Here is a 24,920-nt window from a genome sequence, read left to right on the forward strand (position 1 = left end):
AACTTCCCTAGCATGTTGGATGCTAATAATAGATTTGCTAATGTTCTCATTGGTTCAGTACTGGATGAGCAGAAATTTCTTCCAACTAAAGATTGGGAAGACCGAAGCCATGGTCTTTGGTCCCCGCCACAAACTTCGTTCCCGAGCCACAGACTCCAAATCTCTCCCTGGCTACTGTCTGAGGCTGAAACAGACCGTTCACAACCGTAGCATCCTATTTAACCCTGAGATGAGCTCCATAAACTTGAGCTCATCCAAAACTCTGCTGCCTGTATGCTAACTCACACCAAATTCCGTTCACCCATCACCCCTGTGCTCGTGAACCTACATTGGCACCCCATCCGGCAACACCTCGATTTTAAAATTCTCATGCTGTTTTAAATTCTTCCTTGGCCTTGCCCCTCCTTATCTCTGTAACCTCCTCGAGCGCTGCAACCCTCCGAATTCTCTGTGCTCCTCCAATTCTGGCCTCTTGCGCATCCCTGATTTTAATGGCTCCACCATTGGCGGCCATGCTTTCAGCCATATACCATGTCTTTATGACGCTCCTTAAAATCTATCTCTTTGACCAAGCTTTTGTTCACCTATCCTAATATCTCCTTATGTAACTCGGGGTCAAATTTTGTTTGATAATGCTCCTGGCAAGCGTCTTGGGACGTTTTACTATGTTGAAGACACTATAAAAAATACACGTTGTTAATCTTTTTAAAATGTCTGTTTTTCAGGCCTCCTTCTGGTGTGTCTTGCTCCTGATTTTCATAAAAGTAATGTCATTATTTGGAATACTAAGTCGAGGTGTTACAGTGATAAGATTCTTGAGTAGGGCTGCACTGAAGGAGAGAATCATATCTTAGTGTAATCAATGACATTAATCACCCGCTTTCCTTTGTATGGATATGCAGAATAAATGGGATTTGACATTGGAAAATTAGTTTTTTGACCTCTCCATAGGAACAGATGACTAGAATAATAAAATGAAATATAAACTAACGTTAAGGAAAAGGTAATTGCCTGGAAAGTGGATATTAAGAACTTCAAATATTTCTGAGACCTTATAAAATTTGGAAGTAGGTGTATGGCTTATAGGTAAACTCATATTTCACTTCATAACCTACTAATATCCTGTAAGTCCTGATTGCAAGGCTTTCTAATGCTTTTTCAAAATCTCTCATACAATATATATTATGTGTCCATCACTAAAAGGGAACTTGGTAAATATGAAGAACTATTGTCTCGCAATTCACAAAAGGAGTTTTATTATGGGGGGAATGGGGAGCATGCTGTGCCTGGGTGTGTAGATAACATCATAAAATCTCATGAATAAATTGAGCCTGGTATTTCGTTGCTTTACAGCTGCAACTTTGGCAAAATCTCTCAATATAATCAGGGTATAAAGTTACTCTTAGTTATTCGAAGAACATAAATATGCATGAAGGAGTATCAATTTTGAAAATAATCTGCTGCGTCATTGATGACTTTAGCTGCGATTTTGGAACTTGTACTGCTTGTAAAAGTAATGAATGTTAGCACAAGATAATTTGCTTTTACATTAATATAAACATGCAGAAGATATTAAAGTTGTGCCCCAAACCTGGCTTATTTCAGATCAGTGACCATCTAGTGTCTGTCCGACATGTTCATAATTTTGCCTGAAGTCCTTGATTCTATTAAGTACAATTATGGGATCTATATTGGAGTTGAAGTTCTGGCTTTGGCATTGTTTGAGGTAGAATTGCCTCAATTCATGAATGTGTGTGAAAACATTCACTTCAGGTAGACGGTAGTTAAGTTTCAGTTTGTGATTGATACCATATATTTGTGTATTTGGTGAACCTCCAACATTCCACCCAATTCCATGTTTTTAAAAAAAAATCTGTGACTCCTGTATAAGACACAGTTAACATCATAAAGCTACTATACATCAAAGTTCCCTCCTGGAGTGCCCTGGAGATTGCTGCTGGAGTCCCTGTTGTTCTTCAAACAACCTGTATTCAGAAATGAAATGTTCAAGTTTGCAGATGACATAAAATTATTGGACTCATTATAGTTTGATGAAAGAATGAACTTGCATTTATATAGCACCTTATCATATCCTCAGAATATTCCAAAGTATTTCACAAACCATTTACTTTAGAAGTTGTAGTTTTATTGGGAAATGTAGCAGTCAATTTGCAGTTTGCAAATTTCCACAAACAGCAAATGAGCTGAATAACCATTTTATCTGTTTTTGGTGTGTTCGTCGAGAATAGAATGTTTGCCACGATATTTGGGAAGCTCCCTGCTCCTCTTCAAGCAGTGCCATAGGATCTTTCTCGTTCACCTGAACAGGCAGATGATTTAACATTTCATTCAAAAGATGCAGCACTCCCTCAGCACGACATTGAAATGTCAGTCTTGATTGTGTCCTCAAATCCTGGTGTGGGATTCGAACCCATGAACCTCGAACTCTATCACTTAAAGCAGCCAAAGAGTTACAGAAGGTCTCTGACCCCACTTGAGGGGAACTATGGCCAAGAAATTCAATACAGCGAAGTCCAATATCTCAAACACTGAAAGAAAAAAAAATAGCGAGGTGTGATACTTGATGAATATTGTTGAATTAGTAAGGGGAGAAGCAGGAAACAGATCTTGGGGTGATTGTAGACTCAACACTAATCATGTAAAGTCATTGAAGATCAGCAATCAACACACACACACAAAGTGGAGCTTTATTGCCAAATTTGAAGAGTATAAGTCTGAGCTGAAGCTGTCACCAGTCAGCACCTTGAATACTACATTCAACTTAACGGAGAGGGAAGGGAAACATCTGTGTCATGGAAGCAGTGCAGAGAAGGTCCACAAAGCTGATGCCGAGCATCCAACGACTGGGTCATGATGAAATATTAGAAAAAGTTGGACTCCTCAACTTTGAAAGGAAGCTGCATAAGATCGTAAGTGGAATAGAAAGGTTTAACTGCAGGACAAGGTGATATCGGTGTGTGAACTGGTCAAAGTCAAGTTTAGGACTGATGTCAGGAAAAACTTCACGCAATTCTGGAATGGTCTACCAGGTGGGGCAGTGGAGGCAAATATCTCCAGTTATTTAAGTGAAGGTTCTGGCTGCTGATTTAAAACTGGAAGCAGCCCTGCAAGACAATTATTACCCAGCTTTAAAATGGCCATGTTTGTCTTTGTAATCTTAAATAGGGACATAAATTTCTCATTTTGCACATCAGTCCTTGTTGAGGTGATATGAATAAAATGAGTCCTGCTATGGAGTTGATTATGTTTTGAGAACATGTATGGTGTCTGTTTTTTGGCCAATTTCCACTCTCAAACTCAAACTCAAACTGTAAATGGAAGAAAAACAATACTGTAAAATACTTTGGGAAATTTTGCGATTCTAGGAAAATGTGCAATCCAAAATAGCTGAAGGGTACTTCAAATTTAATCTCTGAACGGACGCTTCATACCCCAGGTATCAAGATGTAGACCACAAAGCTGACATAAGGTATCTTGGACAGTCCTACACACACTCAGTACAGCAATAAAGTATCAGTCTAGATCATGTGTTGAAGTCCTGGAGTCAGACTCAAACCCACAATTTCTAAGTCAGTGATGATAATGCTACCAACTGAACGAAGCTGTTAAAATAGCTAGAATCAAATGGTTGCAGTGGCAAATAATACACATTTTAATTGTGGAGTTGTCAAATTATAGAAGTTAAATTCCAAGAGTTTATAATTCACTGTGGACAAACTTGATGCCCGAATACACTCTCCCTCCTGTATTATCATTTCCTCAAGAAATATCATAGAATCATACAGCACATTCAGCCGATCACAGCCTGTGCTGGGCAATATTGTTGAGCTATTCAGTGCCAAACTCAATCTTGAAATGATTTATTTTGGTTGGGACTGATTTGAATTTAAACTTCTGAATTTTATGGATTTTTAAAAAAAATTCAACATCGAAAATGCAATTAGTAATGAACGGCAGCACTTCGAATTATTGGGTGGCTATAGATGCAGATTTATAATAATGCAGTTTGGAATCTTTTCAGTAAGATTATGCAAATCAGCTAAATTTGAGCGCCTTGGTGTAATGCATATCTTCCAATAATGAGAAGACCATTAAAATATGGTTTAACAATGTAAAGCAATGTTCATTCTTGTATTGCAGTAGTGAAATGTCATTGGTTTCAACTCAAAATCTAGTTGCGTGAATCTGAAGAGAAAAATTATCGTTACTGAAAACTATAAACGGCTCATCCAGTTATAAAAATGTTATTTTTATCTCTTTCAGTTTTACCAAGCCATACGTGTGGAAATCCTGGCAAATTACAGAATGGACTGCAGCAGGGATCCACGTTCAACATTGGGGACAAAATCCGATTCAGCTGCAATGCCGGCCACTTCCTTGAAGGACATGCAGTGCTGACTTGTCTTGCCAGCTCAGAGAACAGTGCATCATGGGATTTTCCAGTTCCATTTTGCAGAGGTAAAACAAAACCTGAATGGGATCTTCAACTGATGAATTGGAATGTGCTTAAATCAGTGACTTAATAGTTCTTATAATCTACTCATAATGTACACATCAGAGAATTTGTACAGTAGAGCAATGTATGAATAACATGGCAACATTCATCATACGTAACCATCTCCTTTGTCTTTGTTTTTCCCATTTATAGTCATATGAATGTATCATTTCACTGAATTGTGTGAGTATTGAAAAAGGCTGTTCTGTTGTTTTTGAACTGGTTCATTTCCTGGAACCATGTTAATTGCACACAATGTGCCATTACAAGCTCGCAGTGTGGCAAATCTCCAGTACAAGCATTTTGTGTAATTTTTCTTTGTTTTAAATCTTGTTAACAAGGGTTTAAACTAATTTGGCAGGAGGAGGGCACCAGCATGAAACATTAGAGAGGAGAAACAATGTGCACAGAGGACTGGTGGGAATGAGATAGAGGAGCAAATTTGCAGGGAAATTACAGAGAGTAGTGATAACTGGGGACTTCAACTATCCTAATATAGACTGGGATAACAATAATAATGAGGGGCAAAGAGGAGGAGGAATTTTTGAAATGTGTTCAGGATAACTTTCTTAACCAGTATGTTTCCGGCCCAACGAGGAAGGAGGCATTGCTGAATTTGGTTCTAGGGAATGAGGTGGACTAAGTGGAGCAAGTGTCAGTGGGAAAGCATTTCGGGAGCAGCGATCATAGTATCATAAGGTTTAGAATAGCTATGGAAAAGGACTCGGACCACTCTAAAGTAAAAATACTCAATTGGAGGAGTACCAATTTCAATGAGATGAGAACAGATCTGACCCAGGTAAATTGGAATCAAAGATTGGCAGGCAGAATTGTAATTGAACAGCGGGCGGCCTTTAAGGAGGAAATGGTTCGGGTGCAGTCTAGGCACATTCCCACAAGGCAGAACGGTAGGGCAACTAAAGCCAGAGCTCCCTGGATGACAAGAGAGGTAGTGAGTAAGATGAAATGGATAAACGGGGCACATGACAGATGTCAGGTTGATAACACAAGTGAGAACCAGGCAGAATATAGAAAGTTCAAAGGGGAAGTGAAAAAGGAAATAAGAGGGGCAAAGAGATAGTATGAGAATAGACTGGCGGCTAACATAAAAGGGAATCCAAAAGTCTTCTACAGGCATGTAAACAGTAAATGTGTAGTAAGAGGAGGGGTGGGGCCGATTTAGGGACCATAAAGAAGATCTACTCATGGAGGCAGAGGGGATGGCCGAGGTACCAAATGAATGCACTGCATCTGTCTTTACCAAGGAAGAAGATGCTGCCAGAGTCTCAGTAAAGGAAGATATAGTTGAGATACTGGATGGGCTAAAAATTGATGAAGACGAGGTACTTGAAAGGCTAGCTGTACTTAAAGTAGATAAGTCACCCGGTCCGGATGAGGTTGCTGAAGGATATCATGGACTCTATCCTGAGGAAGGTGAATGTCCGCAGATGGATCTTTCACAATGATAGAACAATTTCATTTGAATCCAGCCATGCTTTCTCGAGTTATGTGCATTTTAGATTGCCTAGTATTTGTAGACACATAGTTCTGTACGTTTTGATAGCACGGTGTATTGAGAGTACATTGGGCAGAAATTATTCTTTGATTCAGGTGAGGGAGGGTGGGACAGGGGCTTGCTGGACCCGGAGTGTGGGTGAAGTTTGCAAAGTGTTCTTTCTGGGAGTATTTATGTTGGTGGTGTGGAACTGGGGCCACCTTGGTCACTTTAATCCTGCGTTTAAGACATTATTTCAACATTACAACTTACGTTATTGCAACTTGACCAATTGCGTTTGACAGATAACTTTTCCATGTTTCGACCAGCACAGGGACCATCATGTCCTGTGGAACATTTGATCTATACTTAATCATAAAACTTCAATTACCATTCCCAACCATAGGTTTATTTGATTCTTTTTAAAGAGGTTAACTTATAAAGCACTGCTTTGTTGTGAGTCCATTCTACGTATCTCTTACTCTGTACAAGGTGGAAAAGTGGAGGTCCAGTCTATTCTCAGGTTTATTCATTTCATACTGTGCCCTCTGATTGGAAGTGAAATTACCTGATTGTTTCTGCACTATTAAACCATCTTCTCACATTTTCAGATCTGGTCCATGTCATCTCTCAATCGCCTTTTTTCCATTCAAAACAAGCTGAGCTCTGAGTCTTTCATCGTACGTTTTATGTTGCATTTGTATTTCAGATCAATGTATAGGCTGCAATTTTTAGTGCTTTAGGAACTGCACGATTATATTGTGGGGCTATTGCTATAGCATTGAATCCACATTTAAATAGCTGCGCAGGTGCAATGGGCAAATGTAATTCATCTTTAATCCAATGCTGCACAAACATGGGTACGGTAGCATAGTGGTTATGTTACTGAACTAATAATCCAGAGACCGAGACCAATAATTTGGACTCATGAGTTCAAATCCCGCCATGGTAGCTGGGGAAGTTAAATTCAATTAATTAAATAAAATCTGGAATTAAAAAAAAACTATCAGTAATGGTGGCAATGAAACTATCGGATTGTCGTAAAAACCCATCTGGTTCACTAATGCCCTTCAGGGAAGGGAACCCGCCGTCCTTACCCGGTCTGGCTTATACGTGACTCCAGATCCACAGCAATGTGGTTGATTCTTAATTGCCCTCTGAAATGGCCTAACAAGCCACTCAGTTGTAAAATCTCGCTAAAAAAGTCACAATAAGAATACAACCAGACGGACGACCCGGCATTGGACCACTAGGCGCTGGACACGACAAAGGCAAATCAAGCCCAGTCGACCCTACAAAGTCCTCCTCACTAACATCTGGGGACTTGTGCCAAAATTGGGAGAGCTGTCCCACAGACTGGTCAAGCAACAGCCTGACACAGCCATACTCACAGAATCATACCTTTCAGCCAACATCCCAGACTCTTCCATTACCATCCCTAGGTATGTCCTGTCCCACCGGCAGGACAGAGCGACCAGAGGTGGCGGTACATTGATATACAGTCAGGAGGAGTGGCCCTGGGAGTCCTCAACATTGACTCTGGACCCCATGAAATCTCATGGCATCAGGTCAATCATGGGCAAGGAAACCTCCTGCTGATTACCACCTACCGATCTCCCTCAGCTGATGAATCAGTCCTCCTCAATGTTGAGCACCACTTGGAGGAAGCACTGAGGGTAGCAAGGGCACAGAATGTACTCTGGGTGGTGGGCTTCAATGTCCATCACCAAGAGTGGCTCGGTAGCACCACTACTGACCGAGCTGGCCGAGTCCTGCCAGACTGGGCTTGCGGCAGGTGGTGAACACGAGGGAAAAACCTACTTGACCTTGTCCTCACTAATCTACCTGTTGCAGATGCATCTGTCCATTACAGTAATGGTAGGAGTGACCACTGCACAGTCCTCGTGGAGATGAAGTCCTGTCTTCGCACTGAGGACACCATCCAACGGGTTGTGTGGCACTAACACTGTGCTAAATGGGATAGATTCAGAACAGATCTAGCAGCTCAAACTGGGCATCCATGAAGCACTGTGGGCCATCAGCAGCAGCAGAATTGTATTCCAGCAAAATCTGTAACCTCATGGCCCGGCATATTCCTCACTCTACCATTACCAACAAGCCAGGGGATCAACCCTGGTTCAATGAGGAGTGTAGAAGAGCATGCCAGGGGCAGCACCAGGTGTACCTAAAAATTAGGTGCCAACCTAGTGAAGCTACAACTCAGGACTACATGCATGCTAAACAGCGGAAACAACATGCTATAGACAGAGCTAAGTGATTCCACAACCAACGGATCATATCAAAGCTCTGCAGTCCTGCCACATCCAATCGTGAATGGTGGTGGACAATAAAACAACTAATGGGAGGACGAGGCTCTGTAAACCCACAATGATGGCGGAGTCCAGCATGTGAGTGAAAAGACAAGGCTGAAGCTTTTGCAATCATCTTCAGCCAGAAGTGCTGAGTGGATGATCCATCTAAGCCTCTTCCCAATATCCCCACCATCACAGAAGCCAGTCTTCAGCCAATTCGATTCACTCCACGTGATATCAAGAAACGGCTGAGTGCAATGGATACAGCAAAGGCTATGGGCCCCAACAACTTCCCGGCTGTAGTGCTGAAGACTTGTGCTCCAGAACTAGCCGCAACTCTAGCCAAACTATTCCAGTACAGCTACAACACTGGCATCAAGCCGACAATGTGGAAAATTGCCCAGGTATGTCCGGTCCACAAAAAGCAGGACAAATCCAATCCGGCCAATTACCACCCTATCAGCCTACTCTCAATCATCAGCAAAGTGATGGAAGGTGTCGTCGAAAATGCTATCAAGCGGCACTTACTCACCAATAACCTGCTCACCGATGCTCAGTTTGGGTTCCGCCAGGACCATTCGGCTCCAGACCTCATTACAGCCTTGGTCCAAACGTGGACAAAAAAGCTGAATTCCAGAGGTGAGGTGAGAGTGACTGCCCTTGACATCAAGGCAGCATTTGATCGAGTGTGACACCAAGGAGCCCTACTAAAATTGAAGTCATTGGGAATCAGGGGGCAAAATCTCCAGTGGCTGGAGTCATACCTGGCACAAAGGAAGATGGCAGTGGTTGTTGGAGGCCAATCATCTCAGCCCCAGGACATTGCTGCAGGAGTTCCTCAGGGCAGTGTCTTCAGCCCAACTATCTTCAGCTGCTTCATCAATCACCTTCCGTCCATCATAACGTCAGAAATGGGGATGTTTGCTGATGATTGCACTTTCAGTTCCATTCGCAACCCCTCAGATAATGAAGCAGTCCGAGCCCGCATGCAGCAAGACCTGGACAACATCCAGGCTTGGGCTGATAAGTGGCAAGTAACATTCATGCCAGGCAATGACCATCTCCAACAAGAGAGAGTCTAACCACCTCCCCTTGACATTCAACAGCATTACCATCACCGAATCCCCCACCATCAACATCCTGGGGGTCACCATTGACCAGAACCATAACTGGACCAGCTATATAAATACTGGGGCTACAAGAGCAGGTCAGAGTCTGGGTATTCTGTGGCGAGTAACTCACTTCCTGACTCCCCAAATCCTTTCCACCATCTACAAGGCACAAGTCAGGTATGTGATGGGATACTCTCCACTTGCCTGGATGAGTGCAGCTGCAACAACACACAAGAAGCTCGACACCATCCAGGACAAAGCAGCCCGCTTGAATGGCACCCCATCCACCACCCTAAACATTCACTCCCTTCACCACCGGCGCACTGTGGCTGCAGTGTGTACCATCCACAGGATGCACTGCAACAATTCGCCAAGGCTTCTTCGACAGCACCTCCTATACCCGCGACCTCTACCACCTAGAAGGACAAGGGCAGCAGGCACATGGGAACAACACCACCTGCACGTTCCCCTCCAAGTCACACACCATCCTGACTTGGAAATATATCACCGTTCGTTCATCATCACTGTGTCAAAATCCTGGAACTCCCTAACAGCACTGTGGGAGAACCTTCCCCACATGGACTGCAGCGGTTCAAGAAGGCGGCTCACCACCACCTTCTCAAGGGCAATTAGGGATGGGCAATAAATACTGGCCTCGCCAGCGACGCCCACATCCCATGAACCAATAATAAAAAACATGGCTGGCTCCTTCCCTTGAGTTTTGCAGCCTGCAAACAATGTATTTTTTCCACCCTACCTTAGTCACTGCATAAAGACCAGAAACTTGAAGCTTATTTTGAATACCTTTTTGAAATCTCATACAAGGGGGTAAAAAACCTGGTCCCCATGCTAAGACCAAGGAAACAATTCAGCAATTCAGCTACAAGAACAGAGTAGGCTGGAGAAGAGCAACCATATTCAAACCCTTCTCCTGGCTTTCACAAGTGCACTTTGTACAAACAGATTATCACATTTTAAGATTTTCTGCCTAGTTCAATTGGATGAGTTTTTTTGGTATAAAAGCAGGTTCATGTTTCCAAGGGTTAATTGCAAGAGGTCCATTGTGCTTTTCTGACTTTCTAGCAAAAAAAAACCTGGAGTCATTGAAACAAATGGCTCAGAATTTTGTTGATAGGTTCGTCTATAAAACCGTTTTCCATATCAGTTTGAGACAATGGAGTGTGAGCATATTCCAGATGGCAGTTACAATTACTTCTGTTCAGCACAGCAGGACTTCTAGCTGGCTAGACAATGTGCTACCATTACCCCACACTGAGCTGGGGGGAGGTGGTAATTTACATCAGCAGTACAACAAGCCAGTCCTTGCCAGAGAGCTGGGGAAAGGGTCAAAGGCCAAGTTTTTGGCTTCCTCTCTGATTGGAGAGAAAGCCATTGTGCAATGAATTGGAGTCCAAAACAGTCAGAGGGACAGAGAACTTTTTTTAATTTCCAAGGTTAGCATCAGTCAGGTCAGTGAGTACTGACTTCTGATATGAGGTAGGCCCATATCAAGGGCTAAGTTTAGCTAATTTATTGATTTTGATATTACGACCAATGTAAGAAATAGACTGAGCTTCTCTAAAAACTTTATTCTGTTCAGTCATGTATTTCATGCAAAATGAACCAGTTTATTGGATTACAACTGGCTTACAAACAAACGAATTAAGAGCAGGAGTAGGCCATTTGGCCCCTCGTGCCTGCTCTGCCATTTGATAAGATCATGGCTGATTTGATTGTGACCTCAGCCCTACTTTCCCGTCTACCTACTATAACCTTTGACTCCCTTGTTAATCAGGAATCTATCTAACTCAGCCTTAGAAATATTCAATGACCCTGCCTCTACCGCTCTCTGGGGAAGGGAGTTCCACAGACTCAAGACCCTCTGAGAGAAAACATTTCTCCTCGTCTCCGTCTTAAATGGGAGACCCCTTATTTTTAAATTGTGGCCCTTAGTTCTAGTCTCCCTCAAGGGGAAACATCCTCTCAGTATCTACCCCTTCTCGTCCCCTCAGGATCTTATATGTTTCAGTAAGATCACCTCTCATTCTTCTAAACTCCAATGTATACAGGCCCAACTTGTCCAACCTTTCCTCATAAGATAACCCCCTCATCCCAGGAATCAGTTGAGTGAACCTTCTCTGAACTGCATCTAAAGCAATTATGTCCTTTCTTAAATAAGGAGACCAAAACTGCACTCACTATTCTAGATGTGGTCTCACCAATGCCCTGTACAACTGCAGCAAAACATCTCTACTTTTATATTCCATTCCCCTTGCAATAAATGACAACATTCCATTTGCCTTCCTAATCACTTGCTGTACCTGCATACTAACTTTTTGTGATTCATGTACTAGGACACCCAGATCCCTCTGTACCTCAGAGTTCTGCAATCTCTCTCCATTTAAATATTATACTGCTTTTCTATTCCTCCTGCCAAAGTGGACAAGTTCACTTTTTCCCACATTATACTCCATCTGCCAAATTTTTGCCCACTCACTTAACCTATCGATATCCCTTTGCAGACTCCTCATGTCCTCTTCACAACTTACTTTCCTACCTATCTTTGTGTCATCAGCAAATTTAGCAACCATACATTCGGTCCCTTCATCCAAGTCATTGATATAGATTGTAAATAGTTGAGGCCCAAGCACTGATCCCTGTGGCACTCCACTCGTTACATCTTGCCAACCTGAAAATGACCCATTTATGCCTACTCTCTGTTTCCTGTTAGCTCAGCAATCCTTTATCCATGCTAATATGTTACCCCCTACACCATGAGCTCTTATTTTGTGTAGTAGCCTTTGATGTGGCACCTTGTCAAAAGCCTTCTGGAAATCCACATTCGCCACATCCACAGGGATCCCCTTTATCCACATTGCTTGTTACTTCCTCAAAGAACTCTAATAAATTAGTCAAACACAATTTCCCTTTCACAAAGCCGTGTTGACTCTGCCTGATTGCATTGAGAAATTTCTAAGTGCCCTGCTTTTAACTCCTTAATAATAGATTCTAGCATTTTCCCAATGACAGATGTTAAGCTAACTGGCCTGTAGTTTCCTGCTTTCTGTCTCCCTCCTTTCTTAAATTGAGGAGCTACATTCGCTATTTTCCAATCTGATGGGACCCTTCCAGAATCTAGGGAATTTTGGAAAATTAATACCAATGCATCTACTGTCTGTGCAGCCACTTCTTTTAAGACCCAAGAATGAAGTCCTTCAGGACCTGGGAGCTTGTCAGCTTCTAATATTTTTTTCAGAACCCTTTCCCTGGTGATTGTAAATGTTTTAAGTTCCTCCCTCCCTTTCACCTCTTGATACACAATTATTTCTGGCATGTTTTTTGTATCCTCTACAGTGAAGACGGCCTCATCTCATTGGCTTGCTTATCAGACTTCTTCCAAAAGATAGGTGAAATACACGTGGTGCATTGTATCAGTCAATATTGGGCAGTAAAGATACTCTGTAAGCAAACCCTGTGTCTGCTATGATCTGCTGGAGGGACTGGTGATACCAAACTCGAGATAATGGGTAGTACAGACTTGAAATTTGTGACATGGTCCTTTTTGGAGCTGGCAGGGGCATTGGATTGAATAGCAAATCAAATGCTTACTTTAAACCTAAACAACTTGTAAACCGAATGTAACTGTCTTGCAGATATTCCAAATGGAAATTCTGTTTTGTCATTTGTTGGACTTGATGTGACTCTTGTGGATAAATCTGAAGAAATGAAGTCTGTTTATCAATGGCTCAGTTCAGGAGGGGTTTGTCCCTCACAAATTGATAATAGCTAAAACAAAACAAACATAAAGTAATGAAAAATGAATTAAGATGGTAAGGTCAGGATGAATTAAGATGGTATGGTCAGGGGAAATTGAAACAAGACTGAGCACACAATACCTGCCAGTCACCAAAAGCATCCAATGAGCCACTAGACAATATACGCTGATATTCCAGGGCCACCCAGGCCTGAACTAACACCGCAAACATAGGCAAACTGTCAGAGAAACCATATCCAGCGATCTTACACATGTTGGACCTGTGGGTGTCAGCCTTTGCCAGATCCAGGACCCGAGCCACCAGGTGGTCGACTGATCTGCTCACTGTTGTGGGTCCTTGAGCAAAGATTGAGAAGAAAGAATTGGACATGATTATTCACTGGTACTTTCCAGTCAATGTCAAGCTGGAATCAATTAAGCTAATCAAATATAGTGATTGATTTAAGCAACTGATCACAACAAACTGTAATCAGTAGGATAGGATTCCACTGTACCAACATTCATCTTGAAGACATTTGACACTAAATTGAAGGCAACTATTCTAACCTTCTGTCGACCAATGGTGAGGCCACAAATCATTGAATGTAATTTTAGACACAACTTCAAATGGATGTTGGTGTATTGCAGAGGGTTTAGAGAAGAGAAAAAAGTATGAATCTCAGAGCAGGGCATTTAAAAAAGCAGGGTATTTGCCTTTGATTGTGAACACAGAATTTTCCCTTGGGAGATAAAGTAATGGGTAGTGTCCATGATTGAGAAGATTATACATAGTCTGTCAAAGGAGTGGACTTGATGGGTAAATGACTTTTTCTTGTTCCGTGCTTGCTTATCCCTCTTAGACATTTGTAAACAATTTTACAACACCAAGTTATAGTCCAACAAATTTATTTTAAATTCCACAAGCTTTCGGAGGCTTCCTCCTTCCTCAGCTGAACGGTATGGAAAATATCAATTTTCCATACCATTCACCTGACGAAGGAGGAAGCCTCCGAAAGCTTATGGAATTTAAAATAAATTTGTTGGACTATAACTTGGTGTTGTAAAATTGTTTACAATTGTCAACCCCAGTCCATCACCGGCATCTCCACCTCTTAGACATTGACAGCTTTTGATAACTGTACTGTTGAAATATATTCTACACATCATATAAACCTGAAGATTGAGGACATTTTTGGGTGGCATCACTCCTGTTACCTAAGAGGGAATTGTTGCCAAAAAACTGCAGTAAATATTTGTTTAGTTCTCCCTTTTATTAAGTATAACTTGCTTGTACTTTAAACATAGTTCAGTGTCTTCCAGGCACAAAGTCACTGTGACATACGGGATCAAAGGCTAAATAATTTTTTTGTTCTTTTTACATGTGAGGTCCTTAACCATCTGCCAAGATTCAGAAATCAAATGGCTGCCATAAAACTGACAAAGAGCCTTGTTTCATGGAGGAGACATTTGGTTGGGAATTCCTCGCAGCTAATATCATCCCGTCACATCCATTCCCACATACTGCCCGAGAATAATGAGTTTCACAGAAACTGGTAAAAATGTTATGGCTAAATATCTATTCGTAATGGAGATTTGGAGTTACCTTCCATGTTACACAAGAAAACCAGTAAAATAACCTTTGGAGGACAATGTACAAGTAAACTTCCAGGAGTGGCAGTCCGAACCCATACAGTTAATTTCTCTTTTTTTAGTAAAAATGAGTATACTTTCACTTGTTTAAATTACATTGATAAGATTTTTTTCTTTATAATCTTGGTGGCGAATAATATATACTCAATCACTCAGTCGCTAGGGCTACTCACTGAGAAACCAGTGCTCCAACAATTAACAAATGTTTTGAAACATTTGAATGCTCTGGACTCAATTGCTTCTCATATTTTGGTCCAAAAAATGTGATATACAAATATCGAGTGCTTGTGATTGAGAGGAGGAGCTCTGGATTGGCAAGAGGTGAGCTTGAGCTAGCTCAAGGTGACCAAATAATAGGCTCTTCCCCAGAAAATGGTGTGCTGTGCAGGGAACCATATAGTGAGGCAGGAGAGATGTTTTTTAAAAAGTTAAGTTTGCATGCCTTTTTTGGAAAGCTTTGAATAAATATAGAGTTAAAATGTTGCCACAGAGACTAGCCTGTGTTATAATCATTACAGCTGCATTTAAAATCACTTTATAATCCTTACAATAATATTGTAGCACTTGTAGCTGGAAAATTGCAGTATTAGTTTTATTATGCCTTTCAGCAATGATCACTTACCAGTATTTCAGACTCACTGTCAGTTCTGAGAATGTCTTAGTAAGTAGCAGTCTTGCAAATGTCACTCCTCTGCCAAATCTCTTGAGGGTAGTGGACTTTATTGTGACATCAGAATTTAAAAGTCATCGGGCAACTGTCTTCTGTGTTCTTGCTATGCAATGTCACCTTGTGAGAATGAATGTAATGAAGCCTTAGGCATGTAATTCAATCGAGGGGTTCTCTAGGGTGAGTTATGAATTGTCAGCAGAACCCCAAGATTGAATTATATTTGATGGGTGATGAGTTTCTTTTTGCAGTAAGTTTTTTTTGGAGTTGTTGACTTATTGAAGGGATGAAGAATTGCAGCGAGTCTTAGACTTTAAGAGCTCTGATGCAAAGTGGTTGTCATGCTGAATGAATTTAGTCCTGAGTCATGTTGCATTGCTTCCATCCATTCTTGTAGGCTGTTTGTATAATTTATAGTTCAAAAGGAAACAAGCATACTGCTATTTAGCAGCTTTTCGATTTTGCAGGTTTTGTTTTATTTTATTGTTATTGTTTCAGGGAGAACTATGCACTTAGATAAATTCAGATACCAACTTTTTACTTGTACTCTCCAAAATATTAATTCCATAAATATTAAACATTCCATAAGACTGAAGTTTGAGATGAACAAGCCTCCACTTAGACATACCCTACCACTAAACCAGCAGAGATAGAATGGCTCTTCCCTCCAACTGCCAGACTCTTGGGTGCACAGCCACGATTACACTTTCTAAAATTCGTTCATGGCATGTGGGCGTCACTGGCAAGGCCAGCATTTGTTGCCCATCCCTAATTACCCTTGAGAAGGTGGTGGTGAGCTGCCTTCTTGAACTGCTGCAGTCCAGGTGGTGAAGGTTCGCCCACAGTGCTGTTAGTTAGGGAGTTCCAGGATTTTGACCCAGCGACGACGAAGGAACAGCGATATATTTCCAAGTCGGGGTGGTGTGTGATTTGGAGGGGAACGTGCAGGTGATGGTGTTCCCATCTGCCCTTGTCCTTCTAGGTGGTGGAGGTCACAAGTTTGCTGTCGAAAAAGCCTTGGCGAATTGCTGCAGTGCATTCTGTGGATGATATGCCCTCCAGCCACTGTGCGCCGGTGGTGAAGGGAGTGAATGTTTAGGGTAGTGGATGGGGTCCAATGAAACGGGCTGCTTTGTCCTGGATGGTGTCGAGCCTGTTGAGTGTCATTGGAGCTGCACTCATCCAGGCAAGTGGAGAGTATTCCATCACACTCCTGACATGTGCCTTGTAGATGGTGGAAAGGCTTTGGGGAGTCAGGAGGTGAGTCACTAACTGTAGAATACCCAGTCTCTGACCTGGTCTTGTAGTCACAGTATTTATATGGTTGGTCCAGTTAAGTTTCTGGTCAATGGTGACCCCCAGGATGTTGATGGTGGGGGATTTGGCGATGGTAATGCCATTGAATGTCGAGGGAAGGTGGTTAGACTCTCTCGTTGGAGATGGTCATTGCCTGGCACTTGTCTGGTGCTAATGTTACTTGCCACTTATCAGCCCAAGCCTGGATGTTGTCCAGGTCTTGCTGCATGCAGGCATGGACTGCTTCATATCTGAGGGGTTACGAATGGAACTGAACACTGTGCAATCATCAGCAAACACCCTCATTTCTGACCTTATGATGGAGGGAAGGTCATTGATGAAGCAGCTGAAGATGGTTGGGCCTGGGACACTGCCCTGAGGAACTCCTGCAGCAATGTCCTGAGGCTGAGATGATTGGCCTCCAACAACCACTACCATCTTCCTTTGTGCTAGGTATGACTCCAGCCACTGGAGAGTTTTCCCGCTGATTCCCATTGACTTCAATGTTATTAGGGCTCCTTGGTGCCACACTCGGTCAAATGCTGCCTTGATGTCAAGGGCAGTCACTCTCACCTCACCTCTGGAATTCAGCTCTTTTGTCCATGTTTGGACCAAGGCTGTAATGAGGTCTGGAGCCGAGTGGTCCTGGCGGAACCCAAACTGAGCATCGGTGAGCAGATTATTGGTAAGTGCCGCTTGATAGCACTGTCGACGACACCTTCCATCACCTTGCAGATGATTGAGAGTAGGCTGATTGGGTGGTAATTGGCCGGATTGGATTTGTCCTGCTATTTGTGGACAGGACATACCCGGGCAATTTTCCACATTGTTGGGTCGATGCCAGTGTTGTAACTAAGAGAGAAATGCTCTCTCCGATTCCACCTCATTCCACCTGTACAGGGCCCTCCTGAAACTGCCTTTCTCAAACTGGATTGCGTGAACACGAGCATATTAACTGACCCAGAATGTGTATTCCCATCACCCTGCAGCCAGGGAAGACGTGCAACCTGGCCAACTGGACTGTCGTCGGCTCCAATGCATAAACATCGCTAAAACAGTGCGGGAAACGGTGAATCTGCTCTAAACTATGACAGATGGAAATATGTAAAATTATGAAGTCACATTAAAAAAACTAATGTCTAAATCCATTATTGATGGTCTCCTGCTTCAGCACAAAGAATTTATCCAGGACTATGCCATCATTTTTGCATGTTTCAGGACTGATAGCAGTTAATATAAATTGTAATGTGAACCTATTTTGATCAAATTTAATGGAACAGATGCCAATTTGAAAGAACGTATACAGGTTCTGTGTGGATTGACTTGATGTGAAACTCCGTCAGTCCATTCAGATGCAAACTTGCAGGTCACAATGGCAAATCCATATCGCAAGATATGGCTAGAGTGAACTGCTTCAGTGTGTATTGATTTTTATCAGAAAATCAGGTTGAGTAAGTAATTTCAAAACAGACTGGGAGGTAGGTGCACATTTCTGTAATTCCACTGTGTCATCTTATGACAGGAAAGATTTAGGGGCCTGAGCAATTTGCTTTACTTGGTGAAACAGATTTACCAAAAAATCCAATACATGATTCTCAAGTTAGATTATTTTCTGAGATAAGTTTTTTTTTTACTCCGGTTTGTTTTGCTGTCCCATTATTTTTCATCCCATTCCATTCTGCGCTCCATGTTTGTCCCCCTGTCCCACAGCAGAGAGGCTGGGCGAGCAAAACTGACCAACAGCCCTGAATTTATGCCTTATGACACATTAAAATCAAGGAGTAAGATGAAGAGCGGCAGGATATATGAATTATTATCATTTAAGCTGCAGGTATAACCAAAAATCCATAATTTTTATAGCAAGGGAAATCTAAAGTACGTGAAGTGCAATTTGCAGCAGTGGTGAATTTGGAAATTAATGAAGGGGCATGAGAGGGCTGAAAGGCAGAGAATTATTTTCTAACAAGTTTTGGGGATGTGCCACTCCCTCCCAGAATATTTTTTTTGATATTTTTGATTTGGTGCATTTTCTGGCAGTTTGAAGTCTCCTGTAATAGTGCATTTCAATCAAAAATTTGACATATGAACAAGAAAATAGTTTCAGGAGCTTCCATACAACTTAACAATGTCCAGTTTCATTCACTGAGAATCAAAATCCCAGATTCTTCATATTTGTGAACTGAAGTCATTTACAGCTCATATTTACAATAATCTCTGCTGGTAGTGCAAGCTATATTCACAAGATAAAACTGACTCCATGATTTAAGTAATTTCCTTACAGTTACAGAAACCATTCTGATATATTTTTTAAAACTTTTTTTAAGCTACAAAATGCAGTACAGAGAGGAAACCCATGAGCTACAAATAAAAATACCCCAGGTTCTGATTGGTTTTAACAGCTGCCAGCCCCATCTTCCAACCAATCTGGTTCTGATAGCCTCCAATCCTCCCGTGCAATCAATTTGATTCGTTTTAATGGCCTTTAGTTCCCTCTCTCACCAATTTGTTTGGTTTTGATAGGCTCCAGTTCTGCCTCCGAAAAGTTAACCATGACGATCTGCAATCCTGGTGAAAAAAGTTGATTTTCCTTATAAAATACTGAGAAGCTTGATCAGATAGACATAGAAAAGTTGTTTCCACCTCTCGGGGAGACCAGAACTAGGGCCCTTAAATATAAGGTAGTCACTAATAAATCCAATAGAGAATTCAGGAGATAGTGGTTAGAACATGGAACTCGCTACCACAAAGAGTAGTTGAGACGACTCGCATAGATGCATTTAAGGGGAAGCGAGATAAATACATGAGGGAGAAAGGAATAGAACGATCTGCTGATAGGGTTCGATAAAGTAGGGAGGGAGGAGGCTCGTGTGGAGCATAAACACCGCATGGACCTGTTGGGCCGAATGGCCTGTTTCTGTGCTGTACATTCCATGTAATTCTATGGAAAGCTTGATCCTGCGATTAAAATACTGACTTTTGTCTGAAAATGCAACAGTGTCGATTATTGTCCTCAAATTTTTTTCTGCGATATTCTCCATATGTGGCCTCTTTTCCTAGCTGATTGACAACTTGTTGGCCAATGATGTGTCCCTTTGTACAAATGGTACTTTTTTCCGGCAAGAGAAGTCTGCATATTTGGACTCTTGTTACTTTCTTCCAAGAAATAACATCTCAAATAATTAATGTGAATGGGACTAATTTTTTTAACCCTTTCAAGCTATGGGATTTTTAGGAATGTGCACTAGTATTCAAAATGAACAAGTCTATGAGCGATTAAACTTGACAGTCAAAATGCAGAGTAATGTGCCTCTGCCAAGGTATTGTTACAATATAATTATAAGTTTTGTTTCCCTTAATTTCTTTCCCCTCAAGCTGTTTTGATTTGTTGTCTTGTCACCCTCTTCATCCTGTAAAACATTTATCTAAACTGCTCTTTCCAGTTAATAAATTAATGATCCAATTATCTCATTAACTCTTACAATTATGTATTTATAAGGCCAGTTGAGGTCACCAAGTGCACTCGGGAGAATTATTTGGTCGTAACACTGAGACAAGAAGCTACGTTTATAATTAGCCTTTGACAAAGCTTCATGTTTATGCACAGAATGCTACACAATCGTATTCCCTGAGCTTCATTTACAACCTCCTGGGAAGCAGTTCCTCCCCTCAATTTCAGTCTTATCTTTCAATATGCTGGGATCAACAAATTCTACTTTTCAGCTTCAAAGAAAAGAGATTGTAAATATTTTAGTGAAGCAGTACAAAGGAGACTGTAGTGGGAAGTGGTTTGTTGAGATTGCTTATATAATGTTGTTCGAGTTTAGAGATTTTAATGATATGATCACAGAATCATAGAAATTACAGAACAGAAGAAGGTCACTCGACTCACCACTCATGGAGTAAAGTAAAAGGATGGTATACTGTTAAGTGGTCTGTCTTTGTGGATCCTTCAATAACTCAGTGGGTAAATACACTACCTAATGTTGTGCTGAGCCATATTGGTCAGGAAGTCTCAACTTCCATCCTTGGCCTGTGCCGAGTTAGGTCATCAGAGCCTTGACATGAGTAATGGTTACAACAATTGGCCTTAGTGTTTCTGGGCAAGGGAAATGCAGTCCATGTTCCTGCACCTCATTTCCATTCTGCATGTCTTGTTATTCAATATGCGTTTGTGGCCTTCGAGTGAGGATGGGATCAAGCTTAGCTGTGATTTCCCCATGATTGAAAACCTTCTGATACTCACTATCCAGGCTCGTATGTGGACTTAGGTAATATACTGTACTGCTGCCAGTATGTGCAAATCATACACCGCATGAATTAGAATTCAGGAGAAAGGAGTGAATCAGGAAAAAAAGATTGTACCATCTTAAATTGTAGTATGATGCTTTGTCACAAAAACAAAATTCACGGCTACAGCGATACCTGAATCAACAAATATTTTAAGGTCCACTTTTTAAAAAGTGTGCTTGGATAAGTGTTTTTCTAATTGTGGACTTCATTTAATTTTTGCCCCATCAGTTGGCTGAGACCCTCTTGCGCATTTTGGGCTCGTATGGGGTATCAGGGTGAACAAGGATTTAATCAAATGCAAATAGTTAACACTTTTAATTGCTTGGATGAAATACTTGTCCGGTCTGATCCCAAATTAGGCCTCCAAGTCCACTACATCTGGATATCATTCACCTTCTTTTGTCTTGACTGATAACTGAGTTGTTCTCAAAGTTTCCTCTACTCCAGTTACACTGGCATTTTGGGCCTTACCCTTGCCTCGCTTTTGAATCTTGCACCTAAGAGTTCCATTAGATTTGTACCACTATGTATGTTACTGACTGCACTATTACATTGATCACTTGTATACTTTTTTGCAAGGCTCATCAAGTGCTTTTGTGCTTTCAGAAACATTTAGTTGGGGTCCACAGGACCACATGATCCATGGAAAGGGGAATTACCAACAACGATGTGAAAGGCTCATTTATTTTTCTGGTCCTTTTTCTTAACAATTGTCTGGAACTCATCAAGGAAATAGCTATGGTTTCCCAAATCTAAGAGAGGATAAGGAATGGGATAGAGGTTGGGTGCAGAGTAGGACCACAGATTGAGTTTTGAAGTTTGCACTACCAATCATGAAAATTCATCACATGACACATAGATAACTAATACCTACATTTATGAATGAGAAGTACATTAAGTGGAAAACACTGACCTTAAAAGAATAACAACAACTTGCATCGATATCATGCCTTCTCATGTAGGAATGTTGTCCCCGTGTGCTTTACAGGAGATGCCGAGCCAAACAGAGATCAGGACGGATGACCTAAAGCTTGGTCAAAGAGGAAGTTTTTAAGGAAAGAAGGAGATGAAGGGGGTTAGGTTGGAAATTCTAGAGCATGGGGCCTACTTGGCTGAAGGCACAGCTGCAAATGGTAGAGCAAAGTAGCCGGGAGGGATGAGGCTATGAAGGGATTTAAACACAAGGATGAAAAATTTAATTAGGAGGCGTTGGGGTCTGGGAGCCAATGTCGGTCAGTAAGGACAGGGCTAATAGGTGAGTAGGATATGGGTGGTAAAGTCTTGGATGAATGAAATTTTCAGAAGGCAGAAGATGGGAAGCCAGCTAGGACAGCATTGGAATGGATGAATCTGGAGGTGACAAAAACATGGACAGAGTTTTGGTTCACAACTGAGGTAGGGTGAAGAGAGATGATGTTACGTGTAAGCAGGGGCACACTGGCCATATGGGAATTATGAATGGTTCCATAGCATTGTGTTATCAGCACTCCCTTTTTTCGATGAGAACCTCTAAGAATCTTGCGTCCGTTCAGGGCAGCCAGTCCAATCTTGGGTGAAAGTCTTTGCGATAGAGAGTAGTTGGAGTCGGAAGCTCAGTTTGGTGTCAGATAGAATGCCGAGGTTGTGAACAGTCTGGTTCAACTTGGGACAGTGGCCGGAGAGGGAAACAGTGTTGGAGTTGTGGATAAGGAGTTTGTGGCAGGGACCGAAGGCAACAGCTTTGGTTTTACCAATGTTTAGCAGGAGGAAATTGCAGTTCATTCAAGACTTGATGTTGGACAAGCAATCTGTCAGCACAAAAGCAGTGACGAAGTGTAGAGAAAATACTTTTCCTGTCAGGTTTCTATATGTGAAATTCCTGGACAGAAACCACACTGTCTGGTTTAAAATCAAATGGATGATACCCCTGAAACAGCAAACAAAGTAAAGCACTTTCTAAGTGTGAATATATTCTAAATATTTTATCACGTCTTGTTCTCGTGGTTTAATAGTTAGCGCTCTTTGTCACAAAGATGTGTTTATTTAATTTTTTTCCCTGCCATCGGCAAAATGCAGTTTCTACAGCTTTCCTGACCTTTCAAAATTTAGGTGGTGGATGGAATTCATTGAATGGAGTGCTTTTTCCTGTGCACCTTTCATGATATTATAATCTACTTTAAATATTAATAAGGTGCATACCCTTTTGTGCATACACAAAAGATGCTGAAGAAGCATTTTTTGCAGGGACAGTGTGATTCAAGTGCTGTCATCAACTTTTAAGCATGGAGTTGTCATCTGCATATCTTAACTGTTAACTATTCAATAGTCTGATCTATCAATCTGCTAGTTACTAAACTACTAATCAATGAGATGGATTCGGCTGAATTGTTTCATGGATATTTGTCTTGCTATCGTAGAATAAACATAAATCAACAGAAGTTTACTGTGATACAAGAAGAGTTTTGTTTCACTGAGGGGCCTATTTCAATCTTTCCCACCTGTTGCTTGATATTTCTGACTGACACAATAGAGGGTAACAATGGCAAATTAATTGTTTTTCAGCCATACCCTGTTGATAAAAAAGCTCTGTTTCTTAATTGAGGGCCTTTGTACTGCGAATTGTAATTTTAAATAATATTAAAAGCCACAGCAAGCTGGTTAAAAATTGCTCACATTTTCAAGGCAAAGATTTTTCATCCCTTCAAATATGTCCTTTCCAGTTCCTTTTTAAAATGTATTTCTACATTTGTTTTTTCAGCGGACGATGGCTGTGGAGGGACCTTGCGTGGGCAGAGTGGCGTTATCTCAAGCCCTGGTTTTCCGTCAGATTACGATAATAATGCAGACTGCACTTGGACTATTCTGGCTGAGCCTGGTGATACCATTGCACTGGTCTTCACAGACTTTCAGTTGGAAGATGGATATGACTTCTTGGAGGTCAGCGGAACAGAAGATTCATCAATATGGCAAGTATATGAATTTACTGTTCATAAAGTTACTGGTGCTGACATGGGCTGTGTATTGTACATTGATCATATGTGGGAAGGATACTTCGAACCCTGAATGTGATCTTACTACCACTTCAAAGGTGTTTTTTTGTCTGGATGATGCCACCTTTTATGATGGTTATTTGTCGTGAAGTATTCTCACTCAAAACTGCCTCTCCCTCCCTCAAAAATAAATCCTTGTAAATTGCTGTTTATGTTCCTGTAATTTCCTTTGAAATCTGTGGTGCTGTTCTACACCATGACCATCACAGACTGCTTTTCATTGCCGAGGGTTTCCTCACCTGCACAGTCCACTCATTCTTAATGAATGAAAACAAAGACCAAATGCAAAAATGTGCCTGGATTCTGCAAAACAATTGTTATGATAATGGGTTGCAGTGCTTTAAATAGTCTGGAGCTGGTATCCACACAAGTTAATATGTGTAATGTGATCAATTTGTTTTAAAGCAACTGGGTTCTGACGGTTGCTTCCTCCGTATAAAAAGAGATGATCATTGACACTGCTGTCATTACTATTATATTGTATCGGCTTGTTTGTACATGTGCGTTCACCTGTTGCCTTACTGCAGGAAAACTGGATGCATTATTAATTGTGTGGATTCCATAGCAGTGCAGAAGAACGACTTCTACATGAAGGGATACCATGACATAAAGGGATATTTGCCAGCTTGAAATCTCCATATGGAGGCAAAGCTCTTGTGCAAGATTTTTGGCATGTGTTTGACAACCTGACCAGGATTCAGCTCCACAGAAACAATGTGTGTATGTTTTAATTAATTTCTGACTAAGCTCATGAAAAATGGTTTCAGATATAATTCCTAGAAACCGTGGCTTGGGTTTT

General features: G+C 41.4%; 1 protein-coding gene across 1 annotated transcript in view; it reads left to right on the forward strand.

Moving 5' to 3' along the window:
- csmd2 (CUB and Sushi multiple domains 2) overlaps positions 1-24,920 on the forward strand; it is a 1,323,345-nt gene that overhangs the window by 431,617 nt on the left and 866,808 nt on the right. The window contains exons 4-5 of the mRNA XM_068006939.1: positions 4,285-4,479; positions 23,830-24,037. Of these exons, the coding sequence (XP_067863040.1) occupies positions 4,285-4,479; positions 23,830-24,037 (403 nt within the window). The remainder of the gene's footprint in view (positions 1-4,284; positions 4,480-23,829; positions 24,038-24,920) is intronic.

This window comes from Heptranchias perlo, chromosome 26 (genome assembly GCF_035084215.1).
Source record: "Heptranchias perlo isolate sHepPer1 chromosome 26, sHepPer1.hap1, whole genome shotgun sequence".
Lineage (NCBI taxonomy): Eukaryota > Metazoa > Chordata > Chondrichthyes > Hexanchiformes > Hexanchidae > Heptranchias > Heptranchias perlo.